Genomic DNA, 20,646 nt, shown 5'->3' with positions numbered 1-20,646 from the left:
GAAGAAAGAGATGACCCCAGTCACACCGGGGCATGGAATCCGGCAGGTGCCTGCGCGACACAACAAACCTCGCGCCGTTTAACCCACCCCAACCCGGTCTTCACTGTCAGAATCAGAGTCCTGCACCGTCCTAGTGAGGAGGTACACCTGCAACGGGCTCCAAAAATCCTTAGGTCTACATCGCACGGGCATCAGCTCCGCATACACGTTGTATTGGTCCTGACAATAAATGATATCACGTAACCAGTCCTCGAATTGCGGCACCCTGCCTCGCCCCCAACAGCAAGCCACTCTCCGTTTGGCCAACAATAAGGCCACATCCACAAATCTACGGTGGAGGGCAGGTACCCCCTTGGTATACCCCAACAGGAGAACCATGGGGTCGAACAACTCCCCATCCTCTGTCATAATCTGCAGAGCAGCATGGACCTGCACCCAGTACTCCAGAACGGCCGCACATTCCCATGCCAAGTGCAGGAAATCGGCACCTACTGCCCGGCATCGGGTACATCTATCGTCCTCCGACAATCGAAACAGAAGTTTCCTGGCTGGGGTATAATAAAACCTCTGTATGAATTTGTAGTGTATAATTTTCAAACGGCAACTGGAGGAGATATTAGCAGTAACACCACAACAGTACTGCCACTGTTCGTCAGAAATAGTGATGCCCAGTTCAGCGTCCCATTGCTCCCGCACCCGACTAGCCGGGGTAGCACGCTGCCGTCTAATGGCACAATATAGCTTCGAAACCAAATGTCGCCCATCGGAGACTAGTAGTACGTGAAGTGGCAAGGTCACATCCGGTTCCTTAGGGAAATCCCGCAGTAAAGTACGCAGGCCCTGTCGCAGGCGGACATAATAGAACAGCTCCAAGGGGGAACAGATCACATCACCAAAAAACTGGTCCCGGGTACGCAAAGTGCCCTCGTGAAAAAGGCCTCTCCAAGTAAGTACCCCAAGACGCTTGCACAGACGCTGAAATCCTGTCTCCTGTAATAGGGACAGGGCAGGATGATACGCAAGGGGTAGTGCAGGTGAGTAGAGAAATGAAAGATCCAGCAATCGCGCCACACGTTGCCAAGCATCCACCGTGCACGTCACCGTTGTCTGGTGGGTGTCCACATAACCCATATTGCCCAGTACCATACCTTCTAACGGGAGAGGATGGGCGACCCATTGTTCAGCCGCAATTTGTGGCATAAACGGCGTGGGACGCATCCAGTGGTATGCATAGTGCGTCTGAGCACTTAGATAGTAAAGTTCAAAGTCAGGAACGTCAAATCCGCCATCGACATAGGGCAACGTTAAGGTAGCCCACGCTACTCTCGGTTGTTTACCCCCCCCCCCAGAACAAACGAATGAGCTCTGAGCGGAGAAGTTTAAAACAATAAGCGCCAGGGAGATATGGGATATTCTGAAAAAGATACAGAAAACGGGGTAAGACCACCATTTTAATCAAGGGCGCCCTACCCGCCATGGACAAAGGCAAAGACATCCATCTCGTAATGTTATCCGCCAGTTTAGTGATAGCTACGCCATAGTTAAGCCTAATAGTCTGCTCTCTGACCAAAGAGACCACAATACCAAGGTATCGCAGCTCCGAGTCACACCACTCCAAAGGGTAGTCCAACGGAAATCGATGAACCGCCGCAGTGAGCGGAAACAATTGGGACTTCTGCCAATTAATATGTATCCCAGAGACCCCTCCAAAAGCAACTAGCTCTCGCAAAAGCGCATTAAGATTCGTCTGCGGATCCTTAACATAAAGTGTGACATCATCCGCATACAAAGAGATTCCCACTTGACGTTGGAAACAGTTAAACGCACTCTGTTGGTGCAGTTGGCGGATCCGGCAGGCAAGGGGCTCTATAGCGATGGCAAACAGGAGGGGAGAAAGGGGACATCCCTGCCTGGTCCCCCTTGTAATAGGGAACTGGGGGGAAAGCACACCATTCACTACCACTCTCGCCACCGGGTCAGTATACAGCAATTTGACCCAGGAGATAAAGATCAGAGGAAACCCCATTCTTCATAAAACATCAATAAGGTAACCCCACTCCACCGAATCAAACGCCTTAGTGGCGTCCAGGAAAACGGCGGCCACCGGGAGCTCCGGAGCAATGGTCGGGATAAGGGAAAACAATGTACGAAGATTATGGGAAGTCACCCGACCAGGCACGAACCCAGACTGATCAGGCAAGACAATAACAGGCATGAGCTCAGAAAGCCGAACCGCCAACACTTTCGCCAGAATCTTGATATCACAATTAAGTAATGAAAGGGGCCTATAGGAACCCACGTCTCGAGGGTCTTTACCCGGTTTAAGCAACGAGGTGATAGCAACTTCTCTCATAGAACCCGGCAGCCTCCCTACCTCAAGGGACTCCTCAAAAACCTCGCGAAGAACAGGAGCCATAATATCCACGTAACATTTATAGAATTCGGCTGGAAGGCAGTCCAGCCCCGTGGCCTTCCCATTGTTCAGGGACGTGATGGCACCCCTGATCTCCTCCTCCTCAAGAGGCCTGCCCGGGAATGTCCTGTGATCGTCCGACAACCAGCAAAGCGCTAAATCATCAAGGAATCCGCCATATCGCACATCACCCGACTGCTGTGTAGTGTACAAGTGGGTGTAATGGTGAATAAATGTCTCCTGAATCCCCTTCGTGTCTCTACAGTGAGTGCCATCCGGCGAGACCAGTTCCAACACGTCCGAACTATACCTCTGATGCCTAGTAAGTGCAGCAAGTACCTTCCCAGGCCTCTCCCCCTCACAATATCTCCTCGCCGTCCAGTATTTCCCTCTATGTTTAGCCTCCCTGGCAGCTTCCTCCTCATACTCCGAAAGCTTACTCCTAAACTGACCTAAGAGGTCGGGATCAGGACCAGCCTGCAATCTGCGTTCCAATTGTCGTAAATCAGCCTCTAAGCCCTCGAGAGTTTGAACAAGAAGTTTAAGCATCCCACAACTCTTGGAGATAGTGACACCCCGGATCGTAACCTTAAATGCCTCCCATATCACCTCCACACTATCAACAGATCCCTTGTTCCTTGGAAAGAAAGCTTCCACCTCCTCGCCAAGTTCAGCCTTAAAAACGGGGTCCAACAGGGCAGAGGGAAAGAGCCGCCAGGGTGGGCGCGGCCTGTGCAGCCCGGGCACAGAAAACGCAACTTTGACCGGGCAATGATCAGAGTACGTCCTGGCCAAGTGTACCGCCTCCCGCAACCCCACCACCAGCCCTCTGGAGAGGAAGACATAGTCCAGACGAGCCCAGGAGCGAGCCTGTGCAGTGAAATGCGTGCCCTCTCTATCAGTCGGGTGAGCATACCTCCAGCTGTCAATCAGCCCTGCCTCCTCCACAATGCCCCGCAGAGCATCCCTGGCTTGTGTATTGTACTGAGGGCTACCCTCCGATCTATCCTCCAGAGCCTGAACTGCCAGATTGAAATCCCCCCCCCCACACAATATGTGAGGCCTCCACAGCAAGAATGTGGCCCCAAAGGGTAAGAAAAAAAGCAGGCGTATCAATGTTAGGTGCATAACAGTTTACGAAGAGCACAGTGACCTGCCCAAGCCTCCCCCACAATAACACATACCTCCCCTCAGGATCCACTCGTGACCCCAATTCTTGAAAGGAGAGCGATTTCTTAATAAGTATAACAGTTCCACGAGCATATGAGGAGTACGATGCAAATGTCCTCACAGCAGCCCACCTCCCACCAAACGTAGAAGCAGGCAAACGCCGCAGATGCATCTCCTGCAGGAGAGCCACTTGTATTGCATGTCTATCCAAATACTGTAGTACATTACGACATTTCCTGGCATCATTAAGCCCACAGACATTCCAAGACAAGATCGATATCTTATCCACAGTATCAATCGTCATCAAACGTGATCAAGGCGCCACGGGGCACACAGAAGCAGTGCACCGTCCCAGTCTCTCAGCGCAAGGCAGCGAGATGTCACAATCGCACACCACAGCCTCTCCAACAACCTCACTCCACACTCATCCCAGCCATCTCCAAACCAAAAAACCAGACCCCCCCCTCCCAATCCCAAATAACAACAGCCGTGCAACAGGCACGCCGGCAGACCAAAATGCAGCCTCCCAAACAAAGAAGAACCTCCGTGCAACCGACACGCAGTACACCCAGAGAACATTGCGCACCTAAGACGTACGTCAAGTGAAACAGAGCCTACCAGTGCAATCCCCCCTCCCTCCGCCCACCTGACCAACCCCGACCTGTCAGGACCCTTTGCCACCCCCCCTCCCCACACTCCATACAGCCATCCAACCATCCAGAAACTCAGGCGCACAAAAGAACTTAACAATGGTGGGGTATGCCCGTGGGAGTGCCCACCAGAGGTGCACATTACCACCCTCCCACACTACGCCGACCCCTCAGCCGTAAGGCGAAGACCTGACCCAGGCACAGTGTGGGAGAGGGTGCCCGGAGCAAAGTATTATCATCAACCATCCCCATATCAACAGTCTCAACTAGCGGGATCCCGGATTGGACCGGCGATCCACACATCCGCTCATAACAGTCATTCCTGCGAATCCCTAGACTCCAAGGGCAGCCATAGAACCGCCAGTGCAAAGTATGTAGTTCAGCCTGTTCGTCACCAAAAACCAAGTTAGGCGTCCTCCTCCTCTCCCGCCGATCGGTGGCCATCCTGTTCCTCCTCGTCTTGCCGGCCCGCAGCAGCACGTTCCCTCTTGAGACGTTTCACAAAGTCTTGCGCATGCTGCGGATTCGTGAAGAAGGTCTGCTTCGCCTGATGAGTCACCCTCAGCTTTGCAGGGTATAGCAAGGCGTAGTCCACCTGCAGGTCCCTAAGTTTTTTCTTGACCGCAAGAAACTTGCGTCGCTGCTCCTGCACCATCGGAGTGAAGTCCGGATAGATGGTGAAATTGACCCCCTCAAATGAAAGTGAGCGGGAGGTGCGAGCTGCACGATGAGCCGCATCCCGGTCCCGGTAGTTCAGGAGGCGCACAATGATAGGGCGCGGTGCCGCGCCTGTGGCCGGACGTGGTCCAAGGGACCTGTGCGCTCGCTCCACAATAAACTGCGTGGAGAACGCTTCCGCTCCAACCGCAACAACCAACAGCCTTTCCTCGTAGGTCTCCATCTTTCCCACATTCGTCGTCTCCGGCACACCTACAACGCGTATGTTGTTGCGTCGACTTCTCGCTTCCAACTCCTCATTCTTGGCTGCTATTACCCTCAATATATTGTCCATCCTCGCCAATTGAGTGGTGTTAGTGGCCGCAGTGTCGTGGTGATCCGAGATGCGCTGTTCCGCCGTAGTCAGGCGCTCCTCATGGACATCGAGTTTTTGCGACTGGGGAATAGTTCAGGTGGTCATTAGGTGTCAACATGTCAACTATCCATTACGGAAAATTGTCTTTTGTGCTCATTTCCTGCACTGAGCATTTTTCAAAGGTGTTACATAATGCAGATGGGCGGCAAAAGGCATAACGAGAACATAATTTACCAAAGGTCAGCAAATTTGGTCATGTAGGAGATCGAGGAACTCTGATCAGGACTGATTGCTTCAAGTCTGTAACTGTCCCACTATGCCACATTTTAGTGAGGGTGCTTTAGTGGTATTATCCAATGATTTGTTGGTTCAAGGTCAGCTTTCTTGCTACACACTTTTTACCAACACCTAGCTTTAATGTAAATACTTCTAACCTTTGCAACAAAAGAACCCAGAACATATAACAGAGAAATATGTTCAAATAAGTGATTGCCCAAGAGCACACAATTTGATCACAAGGGGACGCCGGGATTTAAAGCCATGTCTTCGGGTTCCACATTCATGACAACCTCCAGGAGATGGTAAGAGATGGAAATTGGATACAGTAACGACGTTTGATAAACGTAATGTCTGATCAGAGCTATATTCTATAAAGGCACAAGGGGCTAATATTAGAGAGGGCGATATGGAATGAAAACCCTAAAATGTATCGGTGACTCACAGTCCCCTTCATAATTTTACTTCCAAACCCAAAATCGAATAAGGCAGTTTTTGACTTGACTTGACTACTTCAAAACCCACTTGCTACCCTCCTTCCTGCCCGGAATCAATGACGGCCTTGATCACATTCCAAACTGTACATTTTTACTTCAGTGAAAATGTTTGCGAGTGCCTATGCGCTAAATGCATTTTATTGCCTTATGTCAGCCTTACCACTAAAGATCATTTCTTCTCATCTTATCTCTACATTTTGTTTTTACTTTATTTTTAAGTATTCTATTTTGCAAAAAAAAAAGTGTAACGCTTTTTTTACTATCGCATAATTAAAACAATAAAGGAATATAATAATTTAGAAGCTGTATACAAAAAAGTTTTCCCCATAAACTGTCAAAATCAGCCAACTAATAATTTAAGGAAAAACATTTCAGTTGATCCAAAAATAATTACAGAGAAAATTACTTACCAGCCTCCATAAAATACCTCAATATGCCCAACCCCGCAATTATTCTTATGCACGGTAATATCATATTATTAATTTCTGTATAGTAAGTGCTTAATTTAAGCCGGTGGCTGCCGGTATGGCCTACTAGCACTCTTTTTTGAGGACCAGGACTTATTTTTTTTTCCTTATCAAACATTTACCAAGAGAAACAGCAAGAACAACACACAAAGTGGAAAGACGGAAAAAACGTCACAAAGGAGAAAAAGCAGGAAACTGAAAGAGTGAAATATAGGGGCAGGGAGTGAGTGGTAGTGGATTAAAAAGACTTAAGGTGTGTTCAAGACTACACAGCCTTGGCATAAACAACACCGACTGTGGGGTCCTGAGCAGAGCTTTGGGTACCGGAGTTCATTCTAATGCAAATAGTACACAACTCCCAGTTGCATATCCTGTGTTGCAGTGGGCGGCCTGGGATGCGTGTTTACACCCGCCTGTGGAGTTTGCTTGCAATCTGAGTCATCCTGTGATGATGTGTTTCGGTATTCAGAACTGGCCCATTATTAAGACAGTGTGGTGTTATTTGGGGGTTGGTCAATTGGGCTCAAATGGAGTAACCCTTTCAGCACTAACAGCATCAAGATATATGGATACAAATGGAATCAGCACTGCACGAGAAGTACTTCAGGTTGTGGCTATATGTCCCTGTGATGACGACACTGATGAGGCACAGTCATTGGGTCAAGACTGGTTAATGGCAGTATGGCATTGCCCCCCCCCCAACAATGTGGTGGGATCGTGCTCTTAGCTTTGGCCGGGGCACTGCTGCTCACTCACAAACCCATGGTGGCTAATTTAACACATGTCGACGCTCCGCCACTTCAGGAGGAGTAGAGATGTATTTCCTTTTAAGAATTTATCCAGACCCAGAATTTCAGGAAAATGGAAAGTTCAGACGGACTTAATGGAAACAGTTTGACAGAAATGGTGCCTTGAAAAGACCAAGGGGCAGATTTACAAGCCCCTTGCGCCACTTTGCGTCACGTTTCCCATGTTAAAAGTGACCCGAAAGTGGCGCAAGGGGCTTGTAAGTCTGCCTCCAAGTATGTAGAATGTTGCTATCTGTTTAAAGAGAGTCACAATTGAGTGTTGTGCCAGCATTAAACCTAGAACTGTTTCACAGATGACAGGCTAGTATAGCCTTAGTGCCGGACTACATAAAAATTAAAACAACGAAATCATTTTGCCAGTCCCATCTCGATACGTAGCCTGACCTGTGTGTAACACCTGGATTAAAGCAATCGCCACCAGGGGTCAGTGTTCCCTTCTGTGTTTACGTTGCCAGTAGAAAGACTCCAATGTTAAGAGGTTGTCACGCCTATAAACTTTGAATTCAGCATTGTGTAGAGTCGGGTCCTGTCCGGTTGCTTCCTCGCCCTGTTAAGGTGACTGTACAAACCACTACGCGGTTATTTTATTTATATATTTGTATTTCAGTATCGCATATCAGGGAGCGCGCGATTGCACTGTCAATATAAGTGTGTTGGTGTTTTTGGTGTTTTTCAATAACGGGAACTCAACAAGATGCGCTTTCCATGAGCATTATTTTGTTCCCTAGCCTAATACTAAAAGTGCCAAGAATATACTCAGAATTTAAAGATCGGGGCTCCAGTAGTTACATTTCATTTGCAAACAACAAACTTAAACCCAAAAGTGAAACGGGAGGGTACAGGGGGAATTTGATAAATGGGCACTTGCTAGTATACATTTTCGACTCGCTGAATTCTGTCTAGACACCTTGGTTTAAGTGCCCGTCATGATTTTGGATAGCTAAAACTTAAATTATTGTGCCTTTTCTAACTTCTGCTGTATTTTTGCAGCTGTGTTCGTTTTACACCTCACATAAGTGCGCAATTTCAAGATGAGTGGCGTAAAAAATGGTCCCGGGACCGTCACACCCAGCCCCCGGCCACTGTACCTGCCGCACTATTGATCCCTACGCCCCCTGCCACATGATGGTACCATGCGTGTACCACTGACATAAATAAATAAATCTATCTAAGTCTGAGGGGCCTATTTTCTACGATTTTGCGCTGTGTTTGTGTCACAAAAATGACAGAAAAAGACGCTATAGGGCTTATTTACAAGGCCATTGCGCTCCTGGTGTGCCACTTTTTTTGACATACCAGAGGCTCAGTGTGCCTGCCCATAATTATAACGCCACGTAAAGCCACCCAGCCTGGCTTTTCATAGCCTTGTAAATATGGTCCCTTTTTACGCATTACTCTACGTGAAAGGGGCGTTCCATGGGTTTTGCTGCGGGTGTTTCCTAGCAACATTCATGGAACCTGACGCACTCCTAGATTTACAAACTTTTGTAAACCTGAAAATGTGTCAAACTCCTAAAGGAGGAGAAATACCATTATTTCGCCTAATTTTTCCTTCTGCACCACACATGGAAAGAGGAAAACGCCTCTCAAGATTGATTTTGTGAAAGAAGGGGCCCCTTCCTGCACAAAAAACATCACCCCACCAACGCAGACACCATTGCAATGGCGCATGGCAGCCCATTGGGCCCCAGTGCAGGGGAAAAGAACAGGAATGCGCTGTATGGGGTAATGGGAGAGGAACATGCTGCTTTCGTTGTAACTTACAAGATGCAGATTGTATTCATATTTTTTCATCTTCTCCCGCCTTAACTTCTCTCAAATCAAAAATTTAACATTTCCTCTCATTAATCCTTAAAACCGTGATTAACCTATCTGATCAAACAGTTTTATTAGGCTTAGCAAACCGTACTAATCTGAATACTGGTCATGAACTGACTTTTATTTCAATGGCTGTATTAAGAATTTGGCTGTAATAAGAATTTGTCTTATGTGTTGTATTGTCTTCTCGTTGTATAAAATCCAATAAAAAGATTTTTTTTAAAAAAGGAATGCGCTGTATCTTGTAGATACGGCGCATTTCTGCCCTTTTCTTTTGACCCATGGCAGCGCAACAGAAAGGCCTGCTGCGCTGCCATGCATCAAAATATTGTAAATGAGGCCCTAAATCTTTTGTCCCCTAGTTACTTTCCAGGTTAAAATCACTTAGCGCTAGCATTACTTAGCGCTAAGGTTGTGTACCATGGGCAGGGGCGGCTCTGGGCTCATGGCAGCCCTGGGCAGGGAGCGTAGGTAGGGGGCTCCTGAAGAAGGAGTCCGGGTTGGGCGGTGAAGAGGGGGTGGGTCAGGGTGTCTGGAAGTGGAACAGAGCCGGAGGCCGCCAAATCCCTGCCAGGGGCCGCCACACAAATATGTATCCATCCTCAGAGGATTATTATATTAAGGATATATATTGGCGTGGCGGCCCCTTGGGTTTGGCGGCCCTCTGCAGGTGCACAGCTTGCACATGCCTAAGGCTGGCCCTGCCATGGGTGGTACATGGACGTTCCCTTGCAACCACCCAAGGTTTCTGATGCTAAACCCTATTTACTTAAAAAATAGATAAGGTTTAGTGTCAGAAATTAGCGACTATGCCGCACTATACAGCACACATACGAACTGGATTTTTGTTTACAGTTAGTCTAAGCACAGTATTTTGTACTAGAAGGGTATACTTCTATGTACTAGCAGGGTATACTTCTAGTACAAAACCTATGCTGGACTCACAGGGACACCCTTGTCATTTGCGGCTGGAAATTCCGGCCCTGAGTTACTTCAATTTGAGAATTCAGATCATTGGCGCTACCAGGAGCGGCCATCAGAGGGCGCCTTTGATCAGCCGCAACATTTCCCAGAAGTGGATTAGGGCTCCCTGCTGCTCCTTTCCCAGCCTCCAGCCAGTGGGAGGGTCGGGGAGGCAAGGGGAGGGGGTGGGCTGAGCTGAGACAGAGTATGGGAGGAGTTAAGGAGAAGAGGAAAAGAGTTTAAATCGTCCTAGCGGGCACACCCCCAGCAGAAAGCAGTTGAACTTTTAGTTAGGAAGGGACTTGGTGCAGCAGGGATCTGTCTGAATGAACACTTCACTCCCTTTGCAATCTCAGGCGCCCAGCAGGGAAAGGGAGCTGCGAGCAACTTACTATTTTTGGGGCCTCGGTGGAGAAGTGAGGGCCTTACAACCGAGTGCGCAGAACCGACTGGAAAAAAAGACAGCCCTCTGTGGACTAGGCGACCACCCTGCACTTGGAGTGCCCACCCGGGAGCCTACTTGGCAGAGGTGACTTCCCTGTTGCCAGAGCCGGACCTTGCCATGCCCCCTCAGGAGCTGAGCCTTCCCATGGACTATCCCCGGACCTTCGCGCCGCCGGTGCCCCCTCACCAGCCCAGCCCGCTGCCAGGCCCGGGCAGCCCCCTGGAGAGGCGGCTGAAGTGCGTGCTGCTGGGGGACGGGGCTGTGGGCAAGACCAGCCTGCTGGTCAGCTACACCACCAACGGATACCCCACCCGCTACATCCCCACCGCCTTCGACGACTTCTCAGGTAAGGGGCAGAGAGTGCATTTTGGGGGAAATTCGGGGACAGATGTGCCAGGAGGAAAACTAGCAATCTATCGCGTGTACCTTTTGTAACTTACCTGGTTCTTTTGTAAAGTGCTCTGACACCTTTGGATAAAGTTCGCGATATATAAAACTGCATTAAAAGAAAAAATAGCAGGCCAGTGCGTCTGTATGGCCGGGAGGTTTGGGAATAGTCAGTCTCACCATCGGTAGACGAACCCAGCCTTTAGGAAAGAATATGAGACTGCGTCATGACAGAAGGTGAGCCTGGAAGGCCGTAGAGGAATCAGTCACATTTATAACGTGTGGCATTTGTATAAACTGGAGTTTCTGAAACGTCTGGAGACGAGTCAGTCGACACTCTTCGAGAGGCACTGGTTTGCAAGGAAGCATTTCCCTGCAGACCGAGGTGTGATCAGTGGGTTAATGCACCCGCTCCTGCTGTACATTTCCTTTACCATTTACAAGTGAGCATTCCGCTGCGGAGATTGCTTTATACTATAGGAAACTATTATGTGTGCTGTTGATTTCAGTTGATGTTGGTTAACCTGTGGAGTTATGTTTTATTTTTTATTGTATTTCTTTGCGATGTGCAAAAACTCATTTGTTAAAAATGTATCCATTATAAACGAGCGGCATCTGTCAACTTGAATTCCCACCTAGGATTGCGGGCACTTGAGCGAACTGTCACTCGGTGCACGCGTTTGAGCAAGATCAACTCTGCCCTTCGACCTTTCTGCGGTCTCGCAAATGGGTGTCGTTGTGTAATAGGGACATTTGTAACATACAGCGCTTTGAAGCACCGGCCATGTGGCAGGAGGCACAATGTTAGACACCATTCTCAGGTCATGCTGAGATGGCGCGGGGCGGTGGGGTGCCCTTTTTGGACCTCTCAGAGCTGCGGTGCTTGGGCATGTGTCCAACCTTTGACCTCGCCCCCCAGGACAGGAAAGAACCTTTCAAACATGTGCCACCCGCCGGCTCTGTGGTTTCTAGTGTTACAGGGAGGTCACGTCAGCCGAGGGCACTTCCCCCTCGCCCTGTCCAGCGCCTTGGGGCGGATTTGCCCAATCTAGCTCCCAGGCCACGCTCAGCCATTCACTCCTACCGGCACAGTGTGAACTCACAGGTCTGTGTGTGTGGGGAGGGGGAGGTTTTATCCCTCCTAAGGCTGTGATTTCTAGCTCATTTCCTCCGAATGAGGCCGTTTTATGGGCCTCATTTAACTCTGTAAAACCTGACACCATCTGCGGGCGCAGCTGCAACGCGTCCTGGTGATCACACCGCCACCCACCTACCACCCAAGTGACATGAAGAGAAGCAAAGGCTACTACCAACAAAAAAAACGCAAATGGACGGTGAACCAAAAAAAACACGTTCTGCAACGACCAAGCACAAATAATTGCGTGTTTCATGTTTTTTAACTGCAACATTCAGAGAACTGTGTTGGAGGGTTGTTCTTTTTTGTGTTTTCAAAATTGTCTCCCTATAAAAAATCAGATCTTTGTACCAGGCGTGTAGAAATCGAATCAATCCCGGCTGCGCCACTACCGCTCTGTGAGCCTGAGCACATTGGGGCAGATTTACAAGACCCTTGCGCCACCCTTAACTCACTTATCCCATGTTACAAAATGACGCAAAAGTGGCGCAAGGGGCTTGTAAATTTGCCTCATTGTCTTCCGAGAATTTCCCAGCATTTGAGCACTTGTCTGTCAATGAGGTGAGCTTACAAAACCAGTGGAGCTCTTGCACATTAAAGGGTGCCACTTAAAGCATCCTAAAGTGTTAACCAACACTCCCTTTAATGTGGGTGGCATTGCGGAATCTCCTAAGTAGGGGAAGTTCAGCGAGGGAAGGAACTACAGCTATAATTACCAGTTTCAATTACGAAAGCATAAATTACTGTCGCTATCAGAAAAGTTACACCCTTGCAGGGGCGTTTGTCCCATCCATCGATGCAGATGGTGTAGTGGCACCGGAAGATAGAGGCCTGAAGGTTAGCGGCCGCTTGGTGCACCCAGGCTCACCAGTTATGCCCAGTTTTACAGACTGGACTTGTTGCAAGAGCTGCACGCGTTTTTTAAGCTCGCATATCATTGGCCACAAAAAGGTGCCCGAAGGCTGGGAAATTACCGGGAGATAATGTGCTCAGACTCACAGGGGCAGATTTACACGCCCCTTGCGCCGCCGGTGCGTCACTTTTAGAATGGGAAAAAGTGACGTACCGGCGCCGCAAGGGGCTTGTAAATAAGCCCGGACTCGACCTTTTACTTCAACAGTGTACGCATCAAGAACACAAGCGAGCGTGCTCGACGGACGAGTTCCACTGCACTATTTGCTTGATAGAGTAAACAACCTTTCCCCGTTTAAGGTACAAAGGTTGATGCAACAAAAATTGTGAGGTAATTGTGGGGCACGAGTAGGCGACTGTTCAGAAAGGGTAAACCGGTTAAACTGTCCATTGGCATCTAAATAATAAAAAAAAGATATTGGTGTGTGTGTGCTTTTAAACATAATCTAGTGGTGGTGTTGGTACTTTTATCAACATGTGACGCATGAAATGCTGAGTCGGAACCTCTCGGAGGGGAGTCATTCCACTGCAGAGAGCTGTCACCCTCTCCCTCCCTGTCAGCTGGCGTTTTCACCTTCTGAACTCTGTGTTATTTCAAGTAAGCCACCCGCCTTCAACTTCAGTCGCCTCCCTCCTCCTTTTGCAAAAATGCTCTTTTTGCAGATTTGTATTCGAAAAAATTGACACTGTGGCCCTTGGTGAGTTACTCGTGGTTACTTATTACGTCACCGCAGGGCCTTCGATGGGGAGTGTGAGACTGTACACACACCTCCCCCACACACAGCCCCGAGGCTCCCTCGGTAACCAATACCTGTGATGTGTTTAGCAGACCCGGAGTTTGAGAAGCGTTCCCTGGTGAAAGAATCCGTGCCAAGGGCAGCTTCCAGCTCCGACATGTGCAGAAGGGTCTCTGAGCCCCAGCACGTAAGGCTGTGTAACTGGACGCCGAAGGGCAGACGCAAGATCACGTCATTACTTTTTTCTTTTTTTTTTCTAAGTGGTGCGTTGGAGTGGGATTATGTAAGGCCCTCATTTCATAGGAGTACTTCAGGCTGGTCGTCCGCCTAGTTGGAGGCCAAGCACAGGGGGCATTGGTTCCATGGGACAGAACTTAACTTTACCTATATACAGTTAACATTAAATGCACACCTGTGCCGCGTGACAAGCCGAGTATCCATGTCTTCTTCGCCCTTTGATGGGTGATAGGCATTTAATTCGTTAAACGGAAGTTCCGCAGAGATCTGTACGACAAGCACGCAACCCACCGAGCTGCCTGGCTTCACTGACGCTGGTAAACGGACAGTTGAGTGCAAGCTTCCCGGGTAGCTCCAGTTTTATAATCTGCACTATTACAGATTCGAAAGAGTTCTGTCGCACTGGGGGAGGGGGCAGTGTCCTGCAAAAATAATAGTGCGGTTGTAAGGGACAGGGCAGTGTCCTGTTTTCCTAATTGTGTTATGGTTTGGCTATATTGCGTCGTAGTTTGGGCTAAAGACGTGTATATGCATGTACACAGGGGGAGGGTCTTGTGCTGTGTCTATCTAGTTGGCTTGTGTGCATCCGATAACTGGGAAGGCACAGGTACACAAGAGCAAATCTGCGCCTGTTCAGACTTCGATATATACCCGAGTCCACCTCTTCCTTCCCAGTTTTGCACGAGCGGACCTCTGCCCTGGAAGCATTAGTGTAACTAGATTGACCTCTGTCCCCGAAGGCATCAAGATGGCTGATAACCTGGGTTGGCTTCTTGCCCAGGCTCATTCACCCCCTCTGGCCTACATCCCGCAGGACCTTATGTCACCTGACTTGAGCACTGCCAGGAAGCCTTCCATATATCTTAGATACAATCTGCCTGTTCAAGCCTTCGAAAACATGGGTTGACCTATGACTCGGAAGGGCTTGGCATACTTGAGGTTACCAGGGTCTGGGGAGGCCTCGGTAGAGTCTGCTTCTGTCACTTCATGGTCAATGTATTGCAATCTTGTACCTGCCCTGGTACCAACATGCTGTAATGAGTGTTTGATGCTTATAACGTTCTAAATGTTTTTTTTTTATTGTTTCAGCTGTCGTCCAAGTGGATAACACACCCGTCCGGTTGCAGCTGTGTGACACTGCAGGCCAGGTAAGCTGAGATCCTTGCCTTCAACTTTAGAAACGATACCTGCTCTTAGCTTTCACTGTCTTTGTTTGGTTGAAAATTGTCAAATGTCAAATGATTTAATTTAGAAAATCTATATGAAAGAGGTCACCCACTATTTTCAGCCACTTGGCAGTGGCGTAACACAAGATGGTGATGCCCCCCCCAGCACCCTCTGTAGTGTGTGGTGGGGGGCGTCTGAGATATCGTAACTCAGAGATATTCATGGGTTTTAGGGTGAACAGGGGGCGGGGGGCTCTACTACAAGGCCTCCCTGTTGTGCCCTTGCTACCGGGCGGCCATTTTAAAATGGTTTTCTATAGATGACTTCAAAGGGCAACTACTTATTGATATTCTCAATAGACTCTTGTGCTCTGCGCATACCACAGAGTGATTTGTAAGGTGGGTTCCTCAGTTGATAGGTGGTTAAATCCCTGTGAGTGTTCCATGCCTTCAGTGACCAGAGGGACCCCGAACGCTCCCCCAGAGTCTTGCACATTAGTAGAAGATGCCCTCTCATTCTGTAGAGAGCAGCTCCTCATAAACCATGAGTTTATTTCTTTAAAGTTTTATATAGCAAAAACAGTTGGTACGGAGGGAGTAGGGAAAACGGGATCAATAAAGAGAAAGGGAAAGGGATGGAATAGAGGGTAAAGTAACTGGGAGAAGGGCAGGAAGAGATGACCGAATGGTGGCAGGAAATACGTTTAGAAAGGCGGTAAGGATGGGCCAAGTGAGCAAGGAGAAAGGAACCAGAAATAAGGAGAAAAGGAAGGAAGGAGATGACAATGAGTGCAAGACAGAAGGGGAAGAGAGACTAGGGAAGGGGATAGAGAAGACAACAATGAATGGGTGAGGAGATTAATAAATTACATTAGTGTACAGGTGCAGTGCCACTGGGGTCTGGGGGTGTGATGGGAGCATTACACCTCAGTTACAGCATTATCTTAATACCGGCGGGGGTGTAGTTTAGTTTCATTGTTTACATTGGGGTTCATGCCCCCAGGCTAAGCTGCTGCGGCCTATTAATTGGGTAGGGCCCAGCCTTTTTCAAGTAAGACAAGCCTGATGTGAAGAACAGAGTAAACACAACACGAGGAATGATTGAGCGCTGAAACTTTTCAACCACTCGCCCCCAATCAACAGATCTGGGTTGAATCCATTGTACCCTGGAATTGGTCCCTGGATGCTTGTTTTTGGCCCAGAGAGTACCTGGCTTGGCAGTTCCGCAGGACTGTCCCTATGAGGTGCAGGGTCAAGACTGATTTGCATATGGGTAGGTCTAAACTTGGGTGGCATACTGAGCAAAAAACTTTGGATTTAACCCATATTCTTTGACTGGAGGTAAATGTTTGATTCATTTAGCATTCCGCCCTTCATTTGTATGCATAACACTTTTCACCCCGGTGCTAAGAACAGGCCTGTCTTTTATAATCACTCTGAAAGTTTGATTAGCTCTAAGTAACTCATTTGCAACTATGTCTCTAGAGACCCCGCCTTCTTATGGGGAAGAAACAAACCTAGCAGTGCCCAGGGCTAGTTTCCAGTAGGCTACTTGTTCCACAGTGCGAGGCTGGAGGAAGAGGGGCTCTGTAGTATCTTTAGATATAACCCATCCAGCCTGAAGGAGAGAAAACTACCCCCGCTTACGCTCCTCATAAAATGAACAAATGAGCTAAAAGAGATGCATGCAATTCAGAGATATTCCCCAGTGACTGCAGAATGAAAGTAAATGTACGAAATACACTGGAAAAGGGCAGAAATTCCGACAGCCCACGGGCACGCGCCAATTTATGTAAAAACCTCTCTAACGCTGAAGGGTTTTTGAAAAACATTTAATGAGAAAATCGCCGGCCGCCAGGATCCGGCTAGGACCGGCGCCGGTGGTGACGGACACTGGCGATGAGGTCATTTCTCGGAACTTGAGGCAGTCAGGCGCACTTGGCGTTACCTTGCCTTGTTGGCGCACGAGGCGGGCTGGCACGGTGCCTGCCGGTGCGGAACTCCTTGTGATACTGGGCGTGCCTAACCCGAAGCTGGACAGCTCGCGCCGGGGCCTCGCGACCAGGTCCTCGCTTGTAGTGAACACGTGACAGCTCGCGCCGGGACCTCGCGACCATGTTCTCGCTTGTAGTGAACACGTGACCGCATCGGGGCCTCTTTCTGGTACTGACCAGCTGCTTTAGAATGTAGTGATGCACACTCCATGAAAAGGCTAGTAAAGCTGTTATATCTGTTCATGGGCAGCTTTCGTTCTGCGGAAATAAGCACGGGCCTATACCCTTTAGCACTACTGGCTGGAATAAAATCATTGCTGCTCTACGAGGTAACAAGCCCTACCCACCGGGGAAAACTGTGGTGTTGGGTTTCTTGTCCTCCTATTGGTGGAACCTCACTATTGGATTGTACCATTGCGTATTAAAAGAGGCCGACTCAGTAGCCTGCATCCACAGGATTTTGCACGTTGTAGATAGAGCATGCTGCAAATGCAATCGACCCTTTCCCACTTTTACTGGCCATTGCCACCTTCAAAATGAAAAAGTCCCTACTGTAGGTTTACCTTAAATCTTTTTATTAAAGGAATGGGTGGTGTCAGCACCTCCTCACATTATAGCAACTGTTGGTGTATCTACATACTTCGTTTAAGTGTTATAAGATTGTTTTGACTAATACAACTGTATTCAAAATGTTTTTCTATTTTGTTGACCGTAAACCTCACATGTTACATTATATTGCTGTGACTCCTGCAAAAAATTGAGATACCATAAAAAAATATATATTCTGGAAAACTATGGCAATAACTATAGGTGTCCTGCCAGCCTTTTTAATATCAGCTTTGGCTGAACAGTAATGAGTGGAACAGGTAATAGTTCTCTTGGCCACCTCTCTAATTGACGCCATTGAGCAGTGAAGAGGGTACATTCCAGTGGTAACAGGTGCACATATGTTTTGGCTGTAGTGATGTTGCTTTGAAGATGACCTTGAAACAAGGTTCTATACAATGATGAAGCAGAGAAATTATTAAAATTTGACATAATCAGTAACCTTACCCTTATTCTTTTGCATCTTTTTAGGATGAGTTCGACAAGTTAAGATACTTCTGCTATCCCAAGGCTGATGTCTTCATCCTGTGCTTCAGTGTGGTGAGCCCGTCCTCCTTCCAGAATGTGTCTGAAAAATGGATCCCCGAGATCCGGCAGCATTGCCCCACGGCCCCCATCGTCTTGGTGGGCACCCAGTGTGACCTCCGTGAGGACGTCAAGGTCTTGATCGAGCTGGACCGATACAAGGAGAAGCCTGTGCCGCCCTTGGCTGCCACCAGCCTGGCTGAGAAGGTCGGCGCTGTTGGCTACGTGGAGTGCTCGGCGCTCACGCAGAAGAACCTCAAGGAGGTGTTCGACACCACCATCCTCAACGGTCTCAAGTACTCTGACTTCAAGGCCAGCAAGGAGCGCAAAACCAAGGCCACTACAGCCAACAAAATGAGGACCCTCTCAAAGTCCTGGTGGAAAAAGTATGTCTGCGTCCACTAGACGGTTGCACCTCCAGTGGATGGACTGTGGCACTGAAATGGAGCCACTGTGGGGATTTTGCAGGCAGACACAGTACCTCAACTAAGACAACGACTCCGCAAGGGGGGCTTTGACATTAACAAATTGACTGCATTACCCTCAGTTGTGGGGATTAGGGAAGACATTGTCTTAATTACTTGTTTTATTTTCCACAAAAAACTTTCAATTTGCTCTTTATATACGAGGTGATTTCAGTGGTGGGGCTGAGTCCTCTCAATACACTCTAGATCATGTGGATTTCTGTTAGAATGATTAAAAGCATTTTGGGTGCCCGCCCTTTATAAACACCTCAGTCACCTACTGATTGTCTTCCAACTCTGAATACATTGCTTTACTTTGTCTTCCGTATCTTGCTATTTTCTTGTACACTACATTACGTGTGGGACACATCTTTTACCAGGGAGCAAACCCTTTCATCTCTATGTCCCACACCAAGATTATATATGGGAGCCTCCAGCTTTAGATCGAATGTAAATCTGTGTTTCTGGATTCAGGACTTCGGGTCGACACCTTTTTGTGCAGAAAATGGTCTATGAAGCTTCTGATTGGTTGGTTGATTTAGGTGCATGTGATCATATTAAAGTTGCTGAAATGTGAGTCGAAATTGGTCTGCATTTGTTTACTGACTTTTGCAGAGGATGGAAAGTTTTTAGAACAGCCATGGATTTGTTCTCATTTTGTATTTATATTTTAAGGGTATGAGATGTGAAACCGCATACACAGAGTGGTCAATAATTGATATCCCTTCCCTCTAGATGGGTTCTGTGAAGACAATATGTCCATATATATATTGTTTTCTGGTACTGCTGCTTAAGAAATCGAAAATGCTAATATTTATTCCATTCTGTAACCTGACGCGGACTGAACGTCTTGTTGGGTGGTCCCAGAGATGTGTTTATTTTGATGTTTAAATCCGTTTTGCTGCAGGGCAGGCCGAATTTCTTGAAGGCTGCTGTGGGCTGGGCCTGCAGCTGTGCTTTGACATAACAATACGAATAAGGGTGGCCCTGAGGCTCTTGGAGGTACCCCGGAAAGTACTGACTTTGTACTTGTCTTTTTACATTTTTTTTTATTACTTCCATTCATTTTCTGTTTCTCGTGATTTCGTTTGCTGCTCTTTTATCTAGCCCCTTTTCCCTCCACCACCTTTGCACTTTCCACATAAACCTAATCTGTGCTCTGAACCTGAGGCAGGGATTTTTGGATTTTGTGAAATCTTTATGCAGCTTCTGTTTTATGAAGCGGAATACATTCCTGTGCGTGTAAGAATCAATATGCAGAACAGGAAGCTCTGGACTTTAACCAATGAACAAGCTTTGTCCAGCGTCCGGGCTCCTGTGACTCCTTTTGTGTTAGACTTTGAGACCCTGGAGGAAGGACGCAACAGTACCTTGATGCGAGTCTGTGCCTTGCCACAAAGTGGACGCCATTTTGTTCTCACTTGCCAGGTTTTCTATGTATGTTAAGACTGCAGGAGGTCGCTGCGTTTTATGCAGTGGCATTTCTCCTCCGCCAATGTGATGTGATTTGTTTTATGCAAATAAAATCAGTTGACATTACAAAATATTCCAAGATAAATGTCTGCATATTTTTTTTTAAATGTGAATTGTGTTTATAAATGTGGTCATAGAGTGGCAAACTGAAGAGAGTTTAACGAATTTTGCCTAGTGCAATCAGTGAAACTTCATCAACAAGAAACAGTGGTGAGCAGGGAGGAGTGATGAAGCACAGTAGGGTAAGTTGAACAAGAAAAGAGTGGGGTGAGGGGTAAAAGCTGAGTTGGAGGTGGGGTAGGAAAGCAACAAGGAGAATTCAGGGTGCAGGAGTTTGTAGGGATAAGGAGCACACAGGGGACCGAGAAACTCCAAGAAAATATACATTCCCACGGTTTGTTAAAATCAAAAGTAACAAGCATTGCCAAACTATGCAAGATCTATTGGCCCTGTAATGTTTTTTTTGGTT

At 47.9% G+C, this 20,646-nt stretch overlaps 1 protein-coding gene across 1 annotated transcript; it reads left to right on the top strand.

Moving 5' to 3' along the window:
• Positions 1-10,342: 10,342 nt before the first annotated feature.
• On the top strand, positions 10,343-20,248 carry LOC147690370 (rho-related GTP-binding protein RhoU-like). The gene is made up of 3 exons (XM_086938009.1): positions 10,343-10,887; positions 15,039-15,097; positions 18,187-20,248. Exons 1-3 carry the CDS (start codon positions 10,659-10,661, stop codon positions 18,643-18,645), a joined length of 747 nt encoding a protein of 248 aa, XP_086794135.1. The 5' UTR covers positions 10,343-10,658; the 3' UTR covers positions 18,646-20,248.
• Positions 20,249-20,646: the final 398 nt, after the last annotated feature.

This window comes from Lissotriton vulgaris, chromosome 9 (assembly GCF_964263255.1).
Source record: "Lissotriton vulgaris chromosome 9, aLisVul1.2, whole genome shotgun sequence".
Classification (NCBI taxonomy): Eukaryota; Metazoa; Chordata; class Amphibia; order Caudata; family Salamandridae; genus Lissotriton; species Lissotriton vulgaris.
This window is presented reverse-complemented; position numbering and strand designations above follow the sequence as displayed.

Excerpts from the sequence above, each read along its gene's own strand:
- LOC147690370 (XM_086938009.1), top strand. The coding sequence starts at position 10,659 with ATGCCCCCTCAGGAGCTGAGCCTTCCCATGGACTATCCCCGGACCTTC. Across the intron at positions 10,888-15,038 it reads CGCCTTCGACGACTTCTCAG|CTGTCGTCCAAGTGGATAAC; the intron begins GTAAGGGGCAGA and ends TTATTGTTTCAG. Across the intron at positions 15,098-18,186 it reads TGTGTGACACTGCAGGCCAG|GATGAGTTCGACAAGTTAAG; the intron begins GTAAGCTGAGAT and ends GCATCTTTTTAG.